Source organism: Lasioglossum baleicum, chromosome 16, assembly GCF_051020765.1.
Source record: "Lasioglossum baleicum chromosome 16, iyLasBale1, whole genome shotgun sequence".
Classification (NCBI taxonomy): domain Eukaryota; kingdom Metazoa; phylum Arthropoda; class Insecta; order Hymenoptera; family Halictidae; genus Lasioglossum; species Lasioglossum baleicum.
The window spans coordinates 8246510-8263604 of NC_134944.1; the positions used below are offsets into that span (position 1 = coordinate 8246510).

Sequence of the window (17095 nt, forward strand, 5' to 3'; positions counted from 1 at the left end):
CATTTCTGTTGAGATTAATTGTGAAGATACAAATTTATTAAATTAATAATCAGACATCGGATTTCATGCATTTATGACAAAAATGAGTATGTGTAATTGAAAACAGTGAAAACAATAGAGGAATTTTAAAATACTGTTATATATTGTCTTCGACCTATATTAAACATATTAAGAAAGAAGATAAATGTTTATTTCACTCCAGTTTGTTGCAAATCGGGTAGAAAACTTTTATTTTGCATAAAGATCCGCTGTCTATTAATATAATATTTTAAAAAATGGTTAAGATATTTGATAGACACATTCTCGTTATTTTTGTATAGTCACCAGTGTTGAAAATCGGTAGGAAGCGTTTGATCGTCCGGTTGATTCTTTATTTCAATGGGATCCCCAGGACAGGGCGACCTTCGAGTGACCTTGATTGTGACTAAGGCCGCAACCGTTTCTCCTTGTTCGGCCACTCCATTGTGCCGTGTCCACTCGTCGCTGTCCCGTGAAATCCTGAAAATCATCAGATTTAGTTCAGCGGACAGGCTGAATCAGCGATAACGGGAAGCTCTCGCTAATCGACCCGACCTCGGACGAGATGACTGGAACGTCCAGTCGTCGGGGAAATACCGAAAAAGTGGAATGATTCCCATGATTCCAATGCCGCGGTTAGCCGAGCAGAACACGTCCTTACCGCGCGTCGAAGTCTCCAACGAATTTCGACGCACGTGCCCGCGCGCCATGATTTACGCAAGCGACGATCGATCAATGATTTCTGAATCACGGTAACGAGAATCTTGGAAAACGCTTCGGCTCTGAGAAAAACGGTATGTTCTCGAGAGAAAATGATAAAAATCATCTACTGTGATCAAGATCTCACGACGCTGTAAAAATTGTTGCGGTTGCGATACTTATTGTTAGACGCAAATTGCGCTAACTATTATTAACGATACAGACGGTGAGAAACAATTCCGAGAGGAATTCCAGTGTAAATGAGATACAAGCCTTGATAAATTATTTTTCGCATTTGCGCGAACGCTTTTGTATTTACATATGCTAATTGTGGACTAATGGATCGAAAAATAATGGGACAATCGCGCCGCGTTATCGGCAGCTGCGCAAAATTAGGCCACACAAAGATCAGTGTGCCAATTCGCGAGAAAAATGTAGATCAGTATGCGCACGAGCTAATTCTCTACATTAATGACATCAAGTATCGACGCTATTCGTGATGCTGAGTACTGTTCGTATACGCGTAGTAATTACCACGCGCGTGCGTCACACGTGACTAACGAGAGTTCGTATTATTTTCTTAAAACTAAGCTACCGTTGGCGCGAACATTCAGTTGGCTGCCGAGCGCGTCGGCAGAAGGTTCGTGAAAGTTAGTCCCCCCAGTTCTCTGACAGTTTGACGAGCGGAGATCGGCGGATCTTTCGATCGATCGGTCGAACTTCCGAAATTCACTGGGCCATCGTAAGTTTGCGGGACAAGCAATTTTTCTGTGATGATTCGTTGAAAAACACCGGCGAACTCCGCAGCTCCTCGCCGGTGTCTTTTTAAATCATTGCATTTCTTCGACATTAAATGGTCCCGAATTGGTATACTGTTTTCTCCTTTGTTTTAGAATAGTGCAATCCAAAATGTTGTCCACGTGCTTGGTGTTAATCGGTGTGCTGCAATCACTCGTTCTCCTGGTGTCTGCTCAAGGTTTGCAACTTAACTCACCTCTTTAATACTTTATTTGCTCGCCCTTCGAATGCCAACGAGAACCGTCACGCAACCTTCTTCGCGCAGATCTTTTCCCACTTACCCATCGAATTGTCATAGAAAAATCTGGGCTACGGTTCTGCCAAGTTTCTGTTCCAACTTATTCCTAGAAAAGTCTATTTTGTGTAAAGATGTCATCGGTATAGCGGTAGTCAATAGCTCATCAAAGTGCCGGTTGTTTGTGATGAGATAATAATGCGTGATTTAACGACGTTATGTAAGACGTAAACTGAGCCGATTGGGAAAGAGCGTTAGCGATTCGAAGAAAGCCTCTGACGAACGAGAGGAGGCCGGGATTCACCGAAAAGCGAAGTTGACTCGGACATCATCCCGGTGGACGACCACTGGTCCAAATTATTTAATTTTTCGAGGTTTTACCTTGAGTTATCTGCATGTAACTTTATCTTGCGCAACTCTGACGCAGAACTGTCCGAATTGAATCAAGGTCCGAACCTACCAACGGGAAAACCGAGCGTTTACTCCGACTAATGTCAGAGGTCGATCGGAGTCGATGGTTGGGCTATCACGCGTCGCGATAACACTTGGTTCTGTGGAATTTGGTTCAAGTACTGAACACTTCTAGGAAGATTAAACAACTTATCTATGCGCGCGACAATAGCGAACAATTTTTCTGAAATCCATCAACGGACCGAATGATACATTGTAGTCGTGTTACGGCTCTGGATCGTGTATACTTCGTCTCTAATTGCGAGCTAATTATTGAGAATGACGGTACATTGTTGTGATCGATAAGATTCTAGTTTTTGTCGCGTACAGTCCCACGATCAACCACTCTATTCGATTGTAGTTTACTCAATCGAAGTTTTGTAACAGCCGACTTTTCGGCATTGGACGACGTTTTAATATTTATACAGAATCGCGCTATGACACGTCCGTCGTCACCCGAATAACGGGTGCCGATTACTAATCTGAATTCGCGATCCTGATCCTCATCTTCCGCTCGCGTGATTACGTAATCCATAAATGTATTTCCTCGGTGTGTTTTTCTGTTCGCAGCAGCCGATTCCTGGAATAAATGGAATCTGGTTAATATCCGACTTAAAATATTCGCATTTGAAACATTGAATAAACATGGAGGAGTTATGTACAAAATCGTCGAGAAACTGGTCGTTAAAACAGTGACTCATTTCATTTGTACATAGACAGATTCCTCCGAGTGTGTTGTACGGTTTGAAAATCTTGGTTGAGAGGATCGGCCATGATACGGAGTTAAAAATCAGTGATTTCTTTCGGCAGGTTCGGTCGAGGGACTGCAGTGTAACACCCCGAACAGTGAACCAGGCCAGTGCCTCGGCATCCGAAGTTGCCCGCCTCTGTTAAACTTGCTGCAACAGCAAGGAGTCGCAGCTGGTCCTTATCTGAGACAGTCGCTTTGCGCTAATGAGAATGGCAACCCGATCGTCTGCTGCCCGGCCAATCCTAGAGGTGGCAAGGATGTTCCAGAGACAAACTCGTACGAGCCGTTGGTACCGCCAAACTGCGGCTTTAGCAACAGCAGCCACACCAGAGTGGTCGGAGGAATCCCTGCGCAGCTTGGTAAGTCCTCTACTCCCGGGAACCAGTCTGGAAATGTTTCGAACAAGCTGTAGCTGCGGCATCTTTATTTTATTTTATTCATTGATGCCGTAAATCATGTTTGGTTCGTATTGACGAATGCAATGAAATCTCTGGGTACTGCAGCATCTTTATCAACATCTAGTAAACTTACAACATTTCCACAACTGATCTTCCTTCCTACTTCTCGAAGAGATACTATAAAAGATTGCTTGTGTCCAGGTGCCTGGCCCTGGATCGCAGCCCTAGGGTTCCGCAATCCTCGCAACCCCTCGCAGCCCTTGTGGCGTTGCGGAGGATCCTTGATATCGGCCAGACACGTCCTGACCGCAGCTCACTGTGCAGTTAGGACGGATCTGTACATGGTTCGCATAGGGGACTTGAATTTGTTACGAGACGACGACGGAGCATATCCAGTGGAGGTCGAGATCGAGGAGCGGATCATACACCCTGGGTACAGCACCTCTGGATTCGTCAACGACATAGCTGTCCTCAGACTAGCGCAAGACGTGCCAATCTCCGGTCAGTACTTCTCGATGTTGCATCGATTATGTGTTTGTTAATCTTCGTTCTTGGTTAACGCGTTCTCATCGATTTCTCAGATCACGTGCATCCAGTTTGCCTTCCGGTGGAGGAGCCTCTTAGGAGCAGCAATTACCTCCGGAAGTTCCCGTTCATCGCCGGATGGGGCGCTATTTCAACCAGTCAGTGTTATTAGTTAACGAAACAAAATGACAGTCGTTGCAGAACCGACTGCTGGTCTTTATGCAAATTTTTCTACCAAATTTATGTATGTGTAATCTCTTTCTTTTACTGAAAGATATACAGAGCGATTCTGGGAACTGGGACAAGTTACTGCAAAGTGAAAATGGAAAGAAACGATACAGGAAAAAATTATTAACGTACATTTTTACTACAAGAAGTATCTAAACTCTCGATATGAATTGTAGGAACTAATGCCCCGTGTTTACTCCGACACAAAATATCAAATATCTCGTGAAGTATTAATATTTCGATGACCTTCGGTTACTACTTTTATACGTAGCATTAAAGAATGAAGTGCAATTGCACCTGGCGGGTGCATATAATTTCTTCCTGTATCATTTTTTCTATTTTTACTTTAAAAAGAGCAGTAACTTGTCCCAGTCCTCAGAATCAGCCTGTATATCGGAGAACCTTTACTGGAACCTGCGGAATAGCAGGTTGCTAGTAAAATTTGTATTTTCGAAACGCATGGAGACCCGTGGTCTAATTCGCAATGAAGTTCGTTGAATAACTGTATTTTCTGTGTTTCTACAGGGGGACCATCTTCACCGATTCTGCTGGAGACGCAGCTACCTGTGGTCAGGAACGAAGACTGCAAACAAGCATACTCCAAGTTCCCGCAGGCCGTGATCGACGACCGCGTTCTCTGTGCTGGATACGTTCAGGGTGGCAAGGACGGCTGCCAAGTAAGAAAATATTCATTCATTTCAACGACCAGTTTTCACGATTGGGATTGTTATTTAAAAAATAAACGTTTACCAGGGCGACAGCGGAGGACCACTGATAGTACCCGACAAGTCGATAGTACACTACTACCAGATCGGAGTCGTTTCTTATGGCTACAAATGCGCAGAGGCAGGATATCCTGGCGTTTATGCCAAGGTCTCACAGTTCCTCGACTTCATCACCTCGGCTATGCAACGATTCTGACCTGTTTCAAACAATCGAACGAGATCTGTTTCCAGTAACGAACTGCTCACAAGTATTATGTAAAAAGAATTCGAACTTACATAACATTGTTGTTAATGTATCGTGCCTGAGGTGTACAGGAAACTGTTTCATATACTTTCGCATCCTCTTATTTGTTGTTGGCTCGTTATCTGTAACATATTGTTGCATCATCGTTTTTTAATTGTTGACGAAGCATTCGTTTGACGACTAGACTCTTGATTAACAACTATCAAAATTCTCTTCGTCGTGGAATAAACTATTGACTAGATTACTTTGTCGTTTTTCTTGGACTGCGGATTCTTATGCAAAATGCTTCTTCTTTTAATCATTTCTTAAAATCATCTAATGTCTAATTATTAGCAGACAGCGGATTTTATGAACTTATGACAAAAATGAGGTGTAATTTGAAACAGTGAAAACATTAGAAGAATTTAAAAATACTGTTATACTACTTTCCACGAAGAAAATAGATTTCTACCTCACTTCAGTTTGTTGCAATTCAGCTATAAAATTTGAATTTTGCATAAAGATCCGCCATTTTGATAAAGAACCGCCTAGAATATTTAAATCAACCGCGCGTTCATTCCGGATTGACTCCTCAGAGTCCTAAGAATAAGTTGCCCAATGAAATTTAAAGTTCTAATCGCTTTACTCGACCCGTATTTAACTAACAAATCACGGTGCATTGTGCGCACGTTATCATTTCTGATAAGGCTTCGCGAGCCATTTATTTGTTCGCGCGCTGGCTGGGAGCGTTAGTATGCATGCCCGACGCCAGATGTCAGAATGTCGCTGATAACGTTGCGCGTGTTACGTTGCCAAGGTTTAAATAAGCTGGCTCTGCCGCTCAGATTAGCAGCGACCGGTAGTTCCGTTAGATCGGGATCTCAATCAGTGTCGAAGAAATTTCGTAGAAGCATGTCGTTCACGACGGTCGAACGGGGCGCGTTGAATACCACCGATTACCGGATTTACTTCAGTGAGTAGACGATGACATAACCTAACCTTTAACACCGACGACCTCGTGCGAGAAGAATTCTACGACGATCGCCTTCCGCTATGACCGCGTGCCTCGTTATACGCATGCATACGTATAATTATACGTATCCCGTTCTTCCGAATGCTCTCTTTATTCGTCTATTTCTGCAACGATCTCACGCTCCTTTTTTTTTGCATAACAATTACTTCAGCTCCTCTCCATTTTGCATAACGTTTCCCTCGTTCCGACTGATTCCCTCGGCAACAGAAAAATTTCCGGTTTCACCGCGTATTCGATCTTTATTCGCGCGTTTTGCTTCCACGTGGAATTCACCGGAATGTCACCGTGACATTTGATTTCAGTGAAAGTCGAGCCGAGAATTTATCGATCGGAGTTTCTAGTTCGAGCGAAAGAAAAGAACTCGCCGAGGGAAGTAGCGGTCTAAACGAGTCGTCGATCGATAATCGAAGTTGTACATTATTAGTTGTCGGTTCTAGAGTTTTAATAACAATCGTTAGTTAATTGCGATCGCGCCTAAATTACGTTTAAATCGAGAATTTAATAGTTGGTTACATTCAATATTGTACGACTCCGATCTACTAGGTGAAAGCGTTCGAACGGCTCGCTCGCGCGCGCGCGCGAAAAAATTCAGCTTCGTCTGTTCTCTATTTTGCGCATATGTTTGCTTTCGATTTGTATACACACAGGTGTTTCTTATTAATACTTTTTATTATTCCATTATTTGCCTAATATTTTTATTTTATCTCTGGTTTCGAGCAACCGCGCGTAATATTCGATTTTGAATTAATTTGTCACGATATTTTACCGTGAATTACAGAGAACGATGGCGTACCGATCTCGCCCATGCACGACATTCCGCTTTACGCCGACGAAGCCAATAAAGTACTTAATATGATCGTTGAGATTCCGAGATGGACAAATGCAAAGATGGAGATCAATTTAAAGGAAACCTTGAATCCAATTAAACAGGATATCAAGAAAGGCAAGCTGAGATACGTTGCCAATTGCTTCCCACACCATGGTTACATATGGAATTACGGTGCCTTGCCACAGGTACAAAAATAACTGTTTCCCAAGATACCGATCACCCGTACAATAGATCACTGATAGGCTGTATATTGTTCCAATATTTTTTGTACCCAATGCACACAATAGCAATCGATTTCATGATAGGAATCAATGATCCAGGAAGTATAATCAGTCCGATTGTTGGAATTCGTGGAAGATGAGCAACGACATGTGCAAATAAATATAGATATGCCTATCTAGGTTTAAATTGTAGGGACACTGCCTTATCATATCTAATGCGGAGCTCGAATCTTAGTTCAAGGACATTCTCTATTGTCTCCCCACGTGCAGAATTATTGTCTCCCCAGACAAATATTGACGGAAGGCAAATATTGTCTTCCCAATTGCAAACCAAATACTACTGTGACTAGTAGGTGAAAGAGACGATTGTTAATTTGAATTTGTTTTACAGACATGGGAAAATCCGGAAGTGTTGGATGAAGCTACTGGCTACAAAGGAGACAATGATCCCATAGACGTCCTTGAAATAGGCTACAGGGTAAGAATACAATTTTTTTTCTGAACTTACATGTTACTAAACACTTTTTTTAATAGGTTGCTAAAAGAGGCGAAGTTTTGAAAGTGAAGGTCCTCGGCGCTGTTGCCCTTATCGACGAAGGTGCGTATCGAAAATTGTGTAATTGATCTATTTTTCGTAACGTTAATTGTTGGTGGTTTCAGGTGAAACTGATTGGAAGATCATAGTGATCGACGTAAACGACCCATTGGCCGAGCAAATGAACGGTAAGCGTTCTATTCGCAGCAATACGGCTATAAAACCGAGCGCGTTACGTAATCGGCTGCGAGAGCGCGAACTATTGAACCGAAAAAGAATAGGTCAATTATTAAACATGTAGCGGTCATACGCGAAAATTACGGTATTACACAATCTACTTCCGCGTGTTGATAACGACACACGTTAATCACGATGGCGACCTAGTCGGATGACTCATACCATTTATAATAATGCTGACATACACGATAGTAGACGTACACAAGATATATTCTTGCAGACGTCTCGGACATTGAAAAACATTACCCCGGCTTGATGAAGGCAACGATCGAGTGGTTCAAGATCTACAAAATCCCGGACGGCAAGCCGGAGAATCAGTTCGCCTTTAACGGCGAGGCAAAGCCGAAAGACTTTGCGTGGCACATAGTGGAGGATGTGCATCAGCACTGGAAGAGTCTGATGAAACGGGACACGCCGACAGGAGGAATCGCATGGTTGGTGAATCTGTCATTCAAAATAAATAAGAATTCGTTCACACAGAGCTCTGATTACACAGAACCGATTTGCTTTCAGCACGAACCTAACAGTCGCGGACAGTTCGTTCAAGATCGCCGCGGACACCGCCGAGGAAATATTGGAGAAAGCTCCGGAACCGCAAAACCCTCAGAGCATGGAGCCTACCGGTAAGTTCAGACCACAGTTATCACGACACCGTTCTATTCATGGTTTTATTTCGTTACAGTTAATAAAAGTTACTTCATTCCGCAAGTGACACACAAATTATAAGCTTCTCTTCCAACGTAGCTTAACTGATAATGACACCAAGATTTTTAAGTTTCTTTAATCGTTGCCGCTAGACTTTGTACTTGCCCGATGCTTCCATATAAAACGTTTGTGAAAACACTGTGATATCTGATTTCAGTTGATAAATGGCATTACGTACATCTTAAGTGAGAATAGATGGGAAGGTACTTCTCGCATCGATACATCCTTTAGATGCCGCGCGCACACTCGCTTGTCTTGCTGGCACGTAAAACTCCGAGTAACACCCCGGCAACTATTTTCACGGGGTGGTTCCGTTCGAAGGTTTTAACACACCCACGGCTAGGCTCCGATTAATATTTAAGCGGCACCGCGTGCACTCGCAGCACCCTAAACCAGCGGCGCTCAACTGAAAACACGATGAAACATGACAGCTCGCGCGGTCGTACGTTTAGTCTAATATTTATTTGAACGTAGTACTATCGGATCGGTCTACAATGTACAAAGCTTTTGTTTATTTTTATTTCACCGTCTGTCTCGGGAGGTGCTAGGAGAATGGATACGACGCTCTTGTCATACTCTGAAACACAATTCTACCGTAAGCATCCGACGAGAATGATGTAGCATGGTACTACGAGCTCTTCACTATTATTTTAGCTTTTAGAATTTGTTACTTGTACACTGCAGGACTCATGTAATACAATAAATCACATTTCTAGTTTAACAACGAAGATTATACCGTAGCCCCCCCCCCCAAATAAACTGTTCCTTCAGTTGCTAGTACCCCAGAATCCAGTATTCAGGTTATTTACGAAGAGAGACAATGATTCATAGTGTAAATTGAGGGAACGACGAGCACGGGTAGCTAAAGGTTACCTTAATTCCAACGAGGGGATCGTTTACAGTTCGTGATCCCGTCGAAGGTGCGTGTTTAGCTACCACATTCCGCAGGAAGCGGTCTCCGAGGAGACATTCGTGTCTATTTGGCGGAGTGCTTAAACATACTGGCAGCCAGACACATACATTGCGCTGCAGGACACACGTACATAACCGGGGAGACGAATCGGTCCTTTGGCGCAATATATTACCGTGCGGGGTCCGACTCGCGCCGGAGAAAGCGAGTCGAAGCTAAAAAAAATTACGTGATCGCCATAAACGAACATTTTAGCGGGGCAAAATTTTACTCCAACGAGGAAACGACATTTTAACGCTTAACTGCATGTGTTAACAGATGCATACAAGTTACTGGTATATTTTTCTACTGTTTGAAATTGTTCTTTTTAAATATGATTAAATAATTCCTCTGCTGAACATTGAATTATTAAGTTCGAGGGACAAGAAATGGAATTTCAAACGGCATTGAAAAATTAATTAAGAAACCCTCCGCCAACGGTAGTTGAAGGGCTGTTGTATAACCGCCGTTGGCTAAAGCGTTAACGAAGTAAAGGAGGCACGGCTGCACAAAGATTAGGAGCCGCGGATTCCGCTTTATCAGACCGTGGTTAACCGGCGGTTCCGCGACGCAGCCTTACAAAGCCCGACGAGGTAATATTTAACAAATATGAGGTGGCTGGCGCGTCGTCTCCGTGTTTCCCCGCCCCAACCCCTTTGTCCTTGCTGCGATGCGATCTATTTTATGGAGGAAATGTCTGCGCGACACTGTCTTCCTGGTTTCTACTCCCCTGGGAAGTGTCCGTGGCACTTCCACCGAGGAAAATAGCTGTGGGCTAAGAGATACGGCGTAGGAGAGACCGAGCGCCCCAAGAAAATAGTAAGACAAATTGCCGCGGCAACTTTCCACTCGAAATACAGGCCTGCTTTTATGTCTCGAAGTATCTTCAAAGGTGGAACGAAAGTTAAAGGAACGCGCCCGGAAAGTATATCCACACAGCCGCCTAAACTCCTCGCTTTACTAACTTTCAAAGTATAGCACACCAGGTCCCGTGTAACCGTTACCACTCCGATCCTATAGCCGACGACGACGATAACATTAAATTGCCGCGGCAGCAGCCCGATAATGGCGACGATTTCATTTCGCGGTGGGCTACCGTTCAAATTTACAAACGCTTGTAAAGTCCCCTTACGAGGAGCGCCAAATGCGGTACACCGATTTCGATAAAACTTTCCCGTTTATTTTCAACTTTGGGAGAACAGCGTCGTAGAGGGGGTAGATAAAGTTAAAGTTAATCAAAATTGGTACCTTTCTCCTACGAATTATGATGTATTTGGTATGCAATCCAGTAGATTTGTACACCGCGCGGATGCAGATCGAAGTTTCGATCCTCTAGGATCAATAGTTGAAGAGCTATGATCGCTTAAAGTTGAGCATTTTTGACAGGTAAGGGCGCCGCCATATTGGTTCGTAGTGACGAGCGCGAGCCGCTTACCTTCCCGCTTTACCTAACCTAATCCTAAACAACTCGGTAAGCGGCGCGCGACCATCACTACATCACTACAAACCAATATGGCGGCGCCCTTACCTGTCAAGAAACTGGAAATATGCTCAACTTTAATCGACCATAGCTCCTGAACTATTGATTCTAGAGGTTCGAAACTTCGATCTGCATCCGCGCCGGGTACAAATCTACTGGATTACATACCAAATACATCATAGTTCGTAGGAGAAAGGCACACATTTTGAGTCCGGTAAAGTAAAGAGCAGCCAAAGCGCGCGGGGACACGTAAAAAGTAATGGTCATCTGTCTCAAGGGTGAATCTACACTTCTGGATGTGGATATTTCTAAAACACATGTCGCAAAATTGTTTATGACAAAGAAAATTGTTGTTAAAGTTTGTTTTTACGTCAATACCTTCTACTCATCGAGAAGAGAAAAGGTTTGAAAGAAGCCACATGTCTGAATATCTTATATCCGTTTTTATACATAAGAATATTAATCCTGGGTTATAAAATACTAGTTCTAAAAGACCATTACTTTTTATACACCCAGCACAACATTTTTAAAATTGTTTATATATTTTGGTTGGCTACACAGGGGTCAAATTAATCAGAAATTCTCCGCGATCCCAGTCACCGTGTGTAACAACGCAATGGCCGGCATTTTTGCAATCGGTCGTAAATAAATCATACCGTGAGACGCTCGTTAATGTCGGAATCACGTCCCCGTGATTGTTTATAACATTCAACTCGACACAGCTACCTGGCCATCGGACAAAAGAACGAGATTCATTTTCAGGTACGGTCATTTATCACGTAGCCACTAATCCCGGACCCGGTTGGCGCGGTGGAAAAAGGTTTCCCCTTACGGCGCAACCCGCGGAATTCCTCGAATTCTTTTTATCTATCAGGAACCTGCTGTCGCGATCGAATTCCCTGGGGGTCCTAATTAATCGTGATCCGATTCGAGATTAACCCGCTCCCGTGTAATGAAGACGTCGGACAGAAAGATTTTTTTATTCGATCCCGTCGACATAAAATAAATAGAGATGTTCGTTCTACTTTAAGTTTTTAGCCCCGGGCAGACTGATCGCGCAGAAACAACGTCAGCTTCGAAATCACTTTTTGATGATTTTCGTTATACATCGCAATTACGTCAGAATAAAATTACAGTTTAATAAGTTTTAACGTTTTCATACATTTTCATTTAACGTATGAGGTTAAGCAAATGTCGAGGTCAAATCATTTTCGAAAATCATATACAGTCGACCCTCATATAAACGCGATTAAATCGTGTCATGTTTTGAGAAATTCGGAACGAGCACAAATCCGATTAAATTAAATTAAATTTGATATACATAAATAAATCGCAATTTTTATATATTCCCATTTACCGTCAGGGGTTAAGCAAATATCAAGGACAAAGAGGTGAAATTATTTTCAAGACAATTATACACAGTCGACGCTCTTATAACGCGATTAATTCATGTCCTGTTATAAGAAACTCGGAATCAGCACAGTTCGGATCAAATTACAATATTACTATTGTTACTGCAACGGAGTAAGCTAATTTCGAGGTCAAAGTCGTCGACTTCCGCGGATTCTTAGAAGCGATTCAGAAAACCAATTCCGAACTGTGAAATTCGTTTTTTGATTGCCAGAACGGGAGCTTTGTCGGTACGTATGTGACAGAAACGAAGTGTTTGTTCGTGTACAGCGTAGACATTCAGCTATTTACGAGTGATCTATTTTCCATGAACATAGTTTGCTTTACTTGAATTTTCATACATACATATATGTAGACTATGTATAGTATGTACAAAGCTTTCAGCGGTGGCGCTCAGGCACTATTCGACTTACGCGAGAAGCGCTCGAACGAATTAACCGCGTAAGTCGAGGACTTACTGTACATTCAACCCTCCTATAACGTCATTAATTCGTGCTGTGTTATACAAAACTCGAAATTAGCACAAATAGGATCATATTTATATTATCTTTGATAGAAATCGCAATTTTTATAAAGATTAAGCAAATGTCGAGGTCCACGGGGTTAGATAATTTTCAAGAAAGTCGTATACAGTTTTCAAATCTCAATTTTTATACAAGGACAAAGAGTTCAAACCATTTAAAAAAAAATCATATATAGTGAACCCTCTTATAACGCGATTAATTCGTGCCCTGTTATAAGAAACTCGGAATTACTACAAGTTAAAGACAATACAGTTTACAGTCTATGAAGGGGTTAATTAGTAACGAACGTGGTCCAGAAGAAACTTTAGCAACTAGTCTTACCGCGTCGATTTCTCTGAAAACCATACCCGAGCACTGTTGATTACGTTACCGTTACAAGAAGGGCAATCGACGAGCTTACATCACACTGCAAGGACAACGCGAGCTTAAAGGACATTGAAGGATCGGTGTAAGTGTATTTTCGACGTACAATGGTACAATTCGATTACTGAATAGAAATGACACCTGGCGTTAAAAATATGAAACTGGAACAAGTCGCCGGGGGGGGGGGGGAGAGGAGTCACTCTATCCTAGTACGTAACTGGCTCGGGGATCATTTGTCAGAGAGTCTCTAATCCGAGTCAGTCAAGAGAGGGAGGTAGGGTTGAGAAAAGGAGCAATTGGAAATGAATATGGAAAGAAAAGAAAAGAGAAGAAAATGTTGCTAGGTCGGTCCGCTTTCTGTGCGAGTATCCGGTGCGAGACTGGATTCCTTCTCCGGCGTGCCCTCCTGCCGAATTCCCCGCTGTCTTCCTACTCTCTCTCTCTCTCTCTCTCTCTAGTTCGCTGGCCGCCATGTTCCATCTTTGTTGCTCTAACACCGTTTCTCTTTCCTTGTCGGTGAACCGACTGGCAACACCGGGTAGGCGAACCGAGGCAGGTGGAGGTATTGACTGGCGCAACGTAGCACGCGCTCGCGCGAATCTCGCTACCGGAGTCGTCGTCGGAGAGAGTCGTCGAAGGTAGACGCGTAACCCGTGGCGAAAGCCTTGTGCTAGAGAGAGAGAGCCGGTCCAGTTTATATACCTGGCCGCCCGGTGGCCCCTGGCGTCCCCTCTCGTCATTCGCCGGAATCCGACCAATGAGAGTGCCGCGAGTCTGTGGTAGTGCGGCGTCGCCTCGGCTCGGCTCCGCTCGCGCACTCTCGCACTTCACAACTCGTTCGACCGTCGAGCTGTGAACGTTTCCTTTATCGAGGACGCGCGCTCTCCGCGGCCGGGTGGTAGTTTTACGTGCGGCGCTCGCTCTTCTCTCTCGTCTTTGTTACGTCTCCAGTTCTGTCGGTTCTAGTTCTTCGTGCACGTGTGTCCGTTGTTTGTACGTGGTCCGTCGTTTCGCGTTTACTCGCGTTCCCTCGTCGGTGCACGGTGCGCGAACGGCGCGTTCCTCTGTCCCGCTCGACAGACGAATAAGCCATGCGATTTTCGTGGGTGTTCGTGGCCACGGTGTTCGTCCTTGTTCTCGCCGGGGTCCAGTGCAAGAGGAAGTTCGACGGGGATTTCGAGTTCGCCGAAGAGGTGAGTACTTGACACGCAATATTTCACTAGTCCTCTGTATGCCGCGTACCTGCGCAATCGTCGGGAGCAATTCGCGGTGTTTGATCTCCGGCGAGTCTGCACGGATCATTTCCCGTACCGTGTGTACACGGGAACAATGGACGGTGAATGGCTTGTCAGGAGAAATCGAGAAACTCGAGTCTGATCCTTCAGTGTCGATTCTGCTGTTCGATGTGTCGTTTTATTACTTTTCTCGTGGCAACAGTGATCATGGTGTTTCGTCTCGTAACGTGTATACGTGCTGTTCGAGAGTGAAAAGATTCGAAAGTTTCGAACGAAGCCGATCGAGAATCGAAACGCCTTCGATTCTCGAATCGTTCGTCGATGACAGCTCGACCGCGTGTCGAATCGGTTGTCATGTTGGCGGTAAAAATACGTAGTGCGAACCGTTACATTGTCGAACGAAATTCGGGAAGAACGTTCCGATGAAACGTCCAATGACGTTCTGGATTTCATCGTTCGATTATATTTTCAATGGAATCGTGTGCTCTTCCGTGGTTCTCTCGCTTTTCGAGGGTGGGGCAATTCGGAGGAATCATTTGAATCACCGTGACACGAACGTCGCTATCGATTTTTTGAAAGTACGTTCGTATAATTGCGCGTTTATGGCCGCGGTTCATTAGGTGATGGAGGGTGGGGGGAAAGGGCACGCAACACGGCGGACACTTTTACTTTCACAGAACTGGATCGCAGGCCGCGTCCGATGCAACTTATCGATGTTATTGTTTCTTTTCTTGCACGAGATCGCGTGCTCGCTTTCTACGCGTTCGCGATTCCGCGGGCGCGCAATAACCCGGATAAACAGACCGATCGGATACGAATCGCGTTTCATGCGTGCACGCCTTGCGGCCTCGCGTTGCGCTGCTGCTCCTGCGGTACACCGTACGCTTCCGGTTCCGAGGAGGACGTTCAATGTCACGGGACCACGCCGAGTTTTCGGCGGGAAGTGTTTCATTTTCGACGTGCAAGCCGTGCGACCCAATATGACCGCGTTTCGAATATTCAATCGTCATTTGTAGACTGCAGATACTAATGCATAAGAAAAATTCTTTCTTTAACCATTTAAGAAAATTTAAAATTATGTATTGACATCCTCTTTGGATTTTTGGAATTTTTCTCACAACATCTGCAACCCAGGCATTAAATAAAATAATTATAATTTAATTTTAGCGAGGCGCTTGCATAAGCCAAACGTATTTACCACCATTCGATGTTATTTAATTTTGTCCTCGTTATCCACTGATTAACTGTTTCATATAAAAAATTGCTGTATATTATTATAATTTACTTTATATTAGCCCGTAGCAGTCGAGGCGTGACACAGAGTCAATATTGTTTACGTTATTAAATATGTTGGTATCTAATCAATAGACAGCGTATCTTTATATATGTGCAAAATAAAAATATTCTACTTCAATTGCAATAGACTGGAGTGAAATAGAAAACTACTTTCTTTCTTAATATTTTTTTTCTAATGTTTATTTTACGTCGCACTTAACTGCCAGGTTTTTTTCGCGACGGGACCTATAGTTTTTATAAGGTGGGTTCCGAACCACCTTGGGCATGGAATACTTTCTTAATATGTTCAATAGAGAGAGAGAGATTGAAAATAATATAATAGTATTTATAAATTCGTCTGATGTTTTTACTGTTTTCAATTACACCCACTCATTTTTGTCATAAATGCATAAAATACGCTGTATTAAAATTGCACACAAAATAAATCCTTATATAATGAAAAAAAATTATGTACAACGGGATTATTCTAGGTCGGAAGAAATGTTTAATTTTGAAAAAGCTCCGACTGCAAAGGGTTAAAATATTAAAACGCATAAGAAATTGTACAACGTGACGATGCAACACGGTTAACGCGATGTAGGTCGGCTTACGTTAAAAGAACGGGTCCTCGCGGACCCAGGCGCCGCTTGGGGGATGAGGGTTCATCTTAACCAGAGAATTTAGCGGTGTTTCCGTTTTTCTGCGACGACTGGAGTGGCGGCGGCTGTAAATCGGAACAAGAGTGTGTTCGGGTCGTGTGTTCCCCGAGTAGTTAGCATTGTTCCCAAGATGCGGAAAGTCTTCGTCTTGATACACGGTTGGCACTCTAAATTCATGAAGCGGCGCTTTCAGCGGCAGCTGCCCCAATTTCACGATTGCTGTAACGTCATAACTCCGCGCGTAGGTGCGCCGCACAGAACCCCCGAGACTCTTGACCCTCTTATCTTTCTACGTTTCGCAATACCGCGCCATCTTTTTTCTTCTTTTATTACCGCGGCAGCAGCAACCCTCGAATAAGCGGAATGGAAAATCCGCACGCGACTTCCAGTCGTCGCTCGAAACCGTTTCCGAAAATAACTGTTCAAAAACTGTTGCCGGGAAATGGCTCTAATTAAAACGGTTACGACGTACTTTTATTTCCTGAACAGCCACCGCGGAGAACATTTCCAACCACTGTCCGTTTCGATTACGCTTCCCGAATCGATGTTTATTTTAAACTTAATAAAAATGCATGGCCAGGACTAGTGCA

At 43.7% G+C, this 17095-nt stretch overlaps 3 protein-coding genes across 7 annotated transcripts in view; all 3 read left to right on the plus strand.

Moving 5' to 3' along the window:
• Positions 1–345: 345 nt before the first annotated feature.
• On the plus strand, positions 346–5315 carry LOC143217115 (venom serine protease Bi-VSP). Of its 3 annotated transcripts, none has more exons than XM_076440913.1 (7): positions 346–1459; positions 1616–1693; positions 3011–3310; positions 3551–3850; positions 3931–4032; positions 4628–4779; positions 4856–5315. In XM_076440913.1, exons 2-7 carry the CDS (start codon positions 1627–1629, stop codon positions 5021–5023), a joined length of 1089 nt encoding a protein of 362 aa, XP_076297028.1. In that variant the 5' UTR covers positions 346–1459; positions 1616–1626; the 3' UTR covers positions 5024–5315. The 3 variants fall into 3 exon arrangements, with proteins under 3 accessions (XP_076297028.1, XP_076297027.1, XP_076297026.1); XM_076440912.1 differs by having other exon boundaries at positions 358–1459; positions 1611–1693; XM_076440911.1 differs by lacking the exons at positions 346–1459; positions 1616–1693 and adding an exon at positions 1772–2485.
• Positions 5316–5804: 489 nt separating this feature from the next.
• On the plus strand, positions 5805–9334 carry Nurf-38 (Inorganic pyrophosphatase Nurf-38). Of its 2 annotated transcripts, none has more exons than XM_076440916.1 (8): positions 5805–6023; positions 6862–7097; positions 7525–7611; positions 7668–7731; positions 7794–7856; positions 8126–8339; positions 8419–8528; positions 8588–8789. In XM_076440916.1, the coding sequence occupies exons 1-8, from the start codon at positions 5831–5833 to the stop codon at positions 8629–8631; spliced, it is 1011 nt and encodes a 336-aa protein (XP_076297031.1). In that variant the 5' UTR covers positions 5805–5830; the 3' UTR covers positions 8632–8789. The 2 variants fall into 2 exon arrangements, with proteins under 2 accessions (XP_076297031.1, XP_076297032.1); XM_076440917.1 differs by having other exon boundaries at positions 5808–6023; positions 8768–9334.
• Positions 9335–14147: 4813 nt separating this feature from the next.
• The window catches only part of Cow (Proteoglycan Cow), a 258438-nt gene continuing 255490 nt past the window's right edge, over positions 14148–17095 (plus strand). For both annotated transcript variants that reach the window (XM_076440902.1, XM_076440903.1), the window contains exon 1: positions 14148–14529. In XM_076440902.1, the coding sequence (XP_076297017.1) occupies positions 14428–14529 (102 nt within the window). In that variant the 5' untranslated portion in view covers positions 14148–14427. The remainder of the gene's footprint in view (positions 14530–17095) is intronic.

Bases quoted from the DNA above. Each gene is read 5' to 3' on its own strand.
- Nurf-38 (XM_076440916.1), top strand. From the start codon at position 5,831: ATGTCGCTGATAACGTTGCGCGTGTTACGTTGCCAAGGTTTAAATAAG. The intron at 7,612-7,667 runs GTAAGAATACAA...TTTTTTTAATAG, and splicing joins TCCTTGAAATAGGCTACAGG to GTTGCTAAAAGAGGCGAAGT. The intron at 8,529-8,587 runs GTAAGTTCAGAC...ATTTCGTTACAG, and splicing joins TCAGAGCATGGAGCCTACCG to TTAATAAAAGTTACTTCATT.
- LOC143217115 (XM_076440911.1), top strand. From the start codon at position 2,407: ATGATACATTGTAGTCGTGTTACGGCTCTGGATCGTGTATACTTCGTC. The intron at 2,486-3,010 runs GTACATTGTTGT...TTCTTTCGGCAG, and splicing joins GCTAATTATTGAGAATGACG to GTTCGGTCGAGGGACTGCAG. The intron at 4,780-4,855 runs GTAAGAAAATAT...AACGTTTACCAG, and splicing joins GTGGCAAGGACGGCTGCCAA to GGCGACAGCGGAGGACCACT.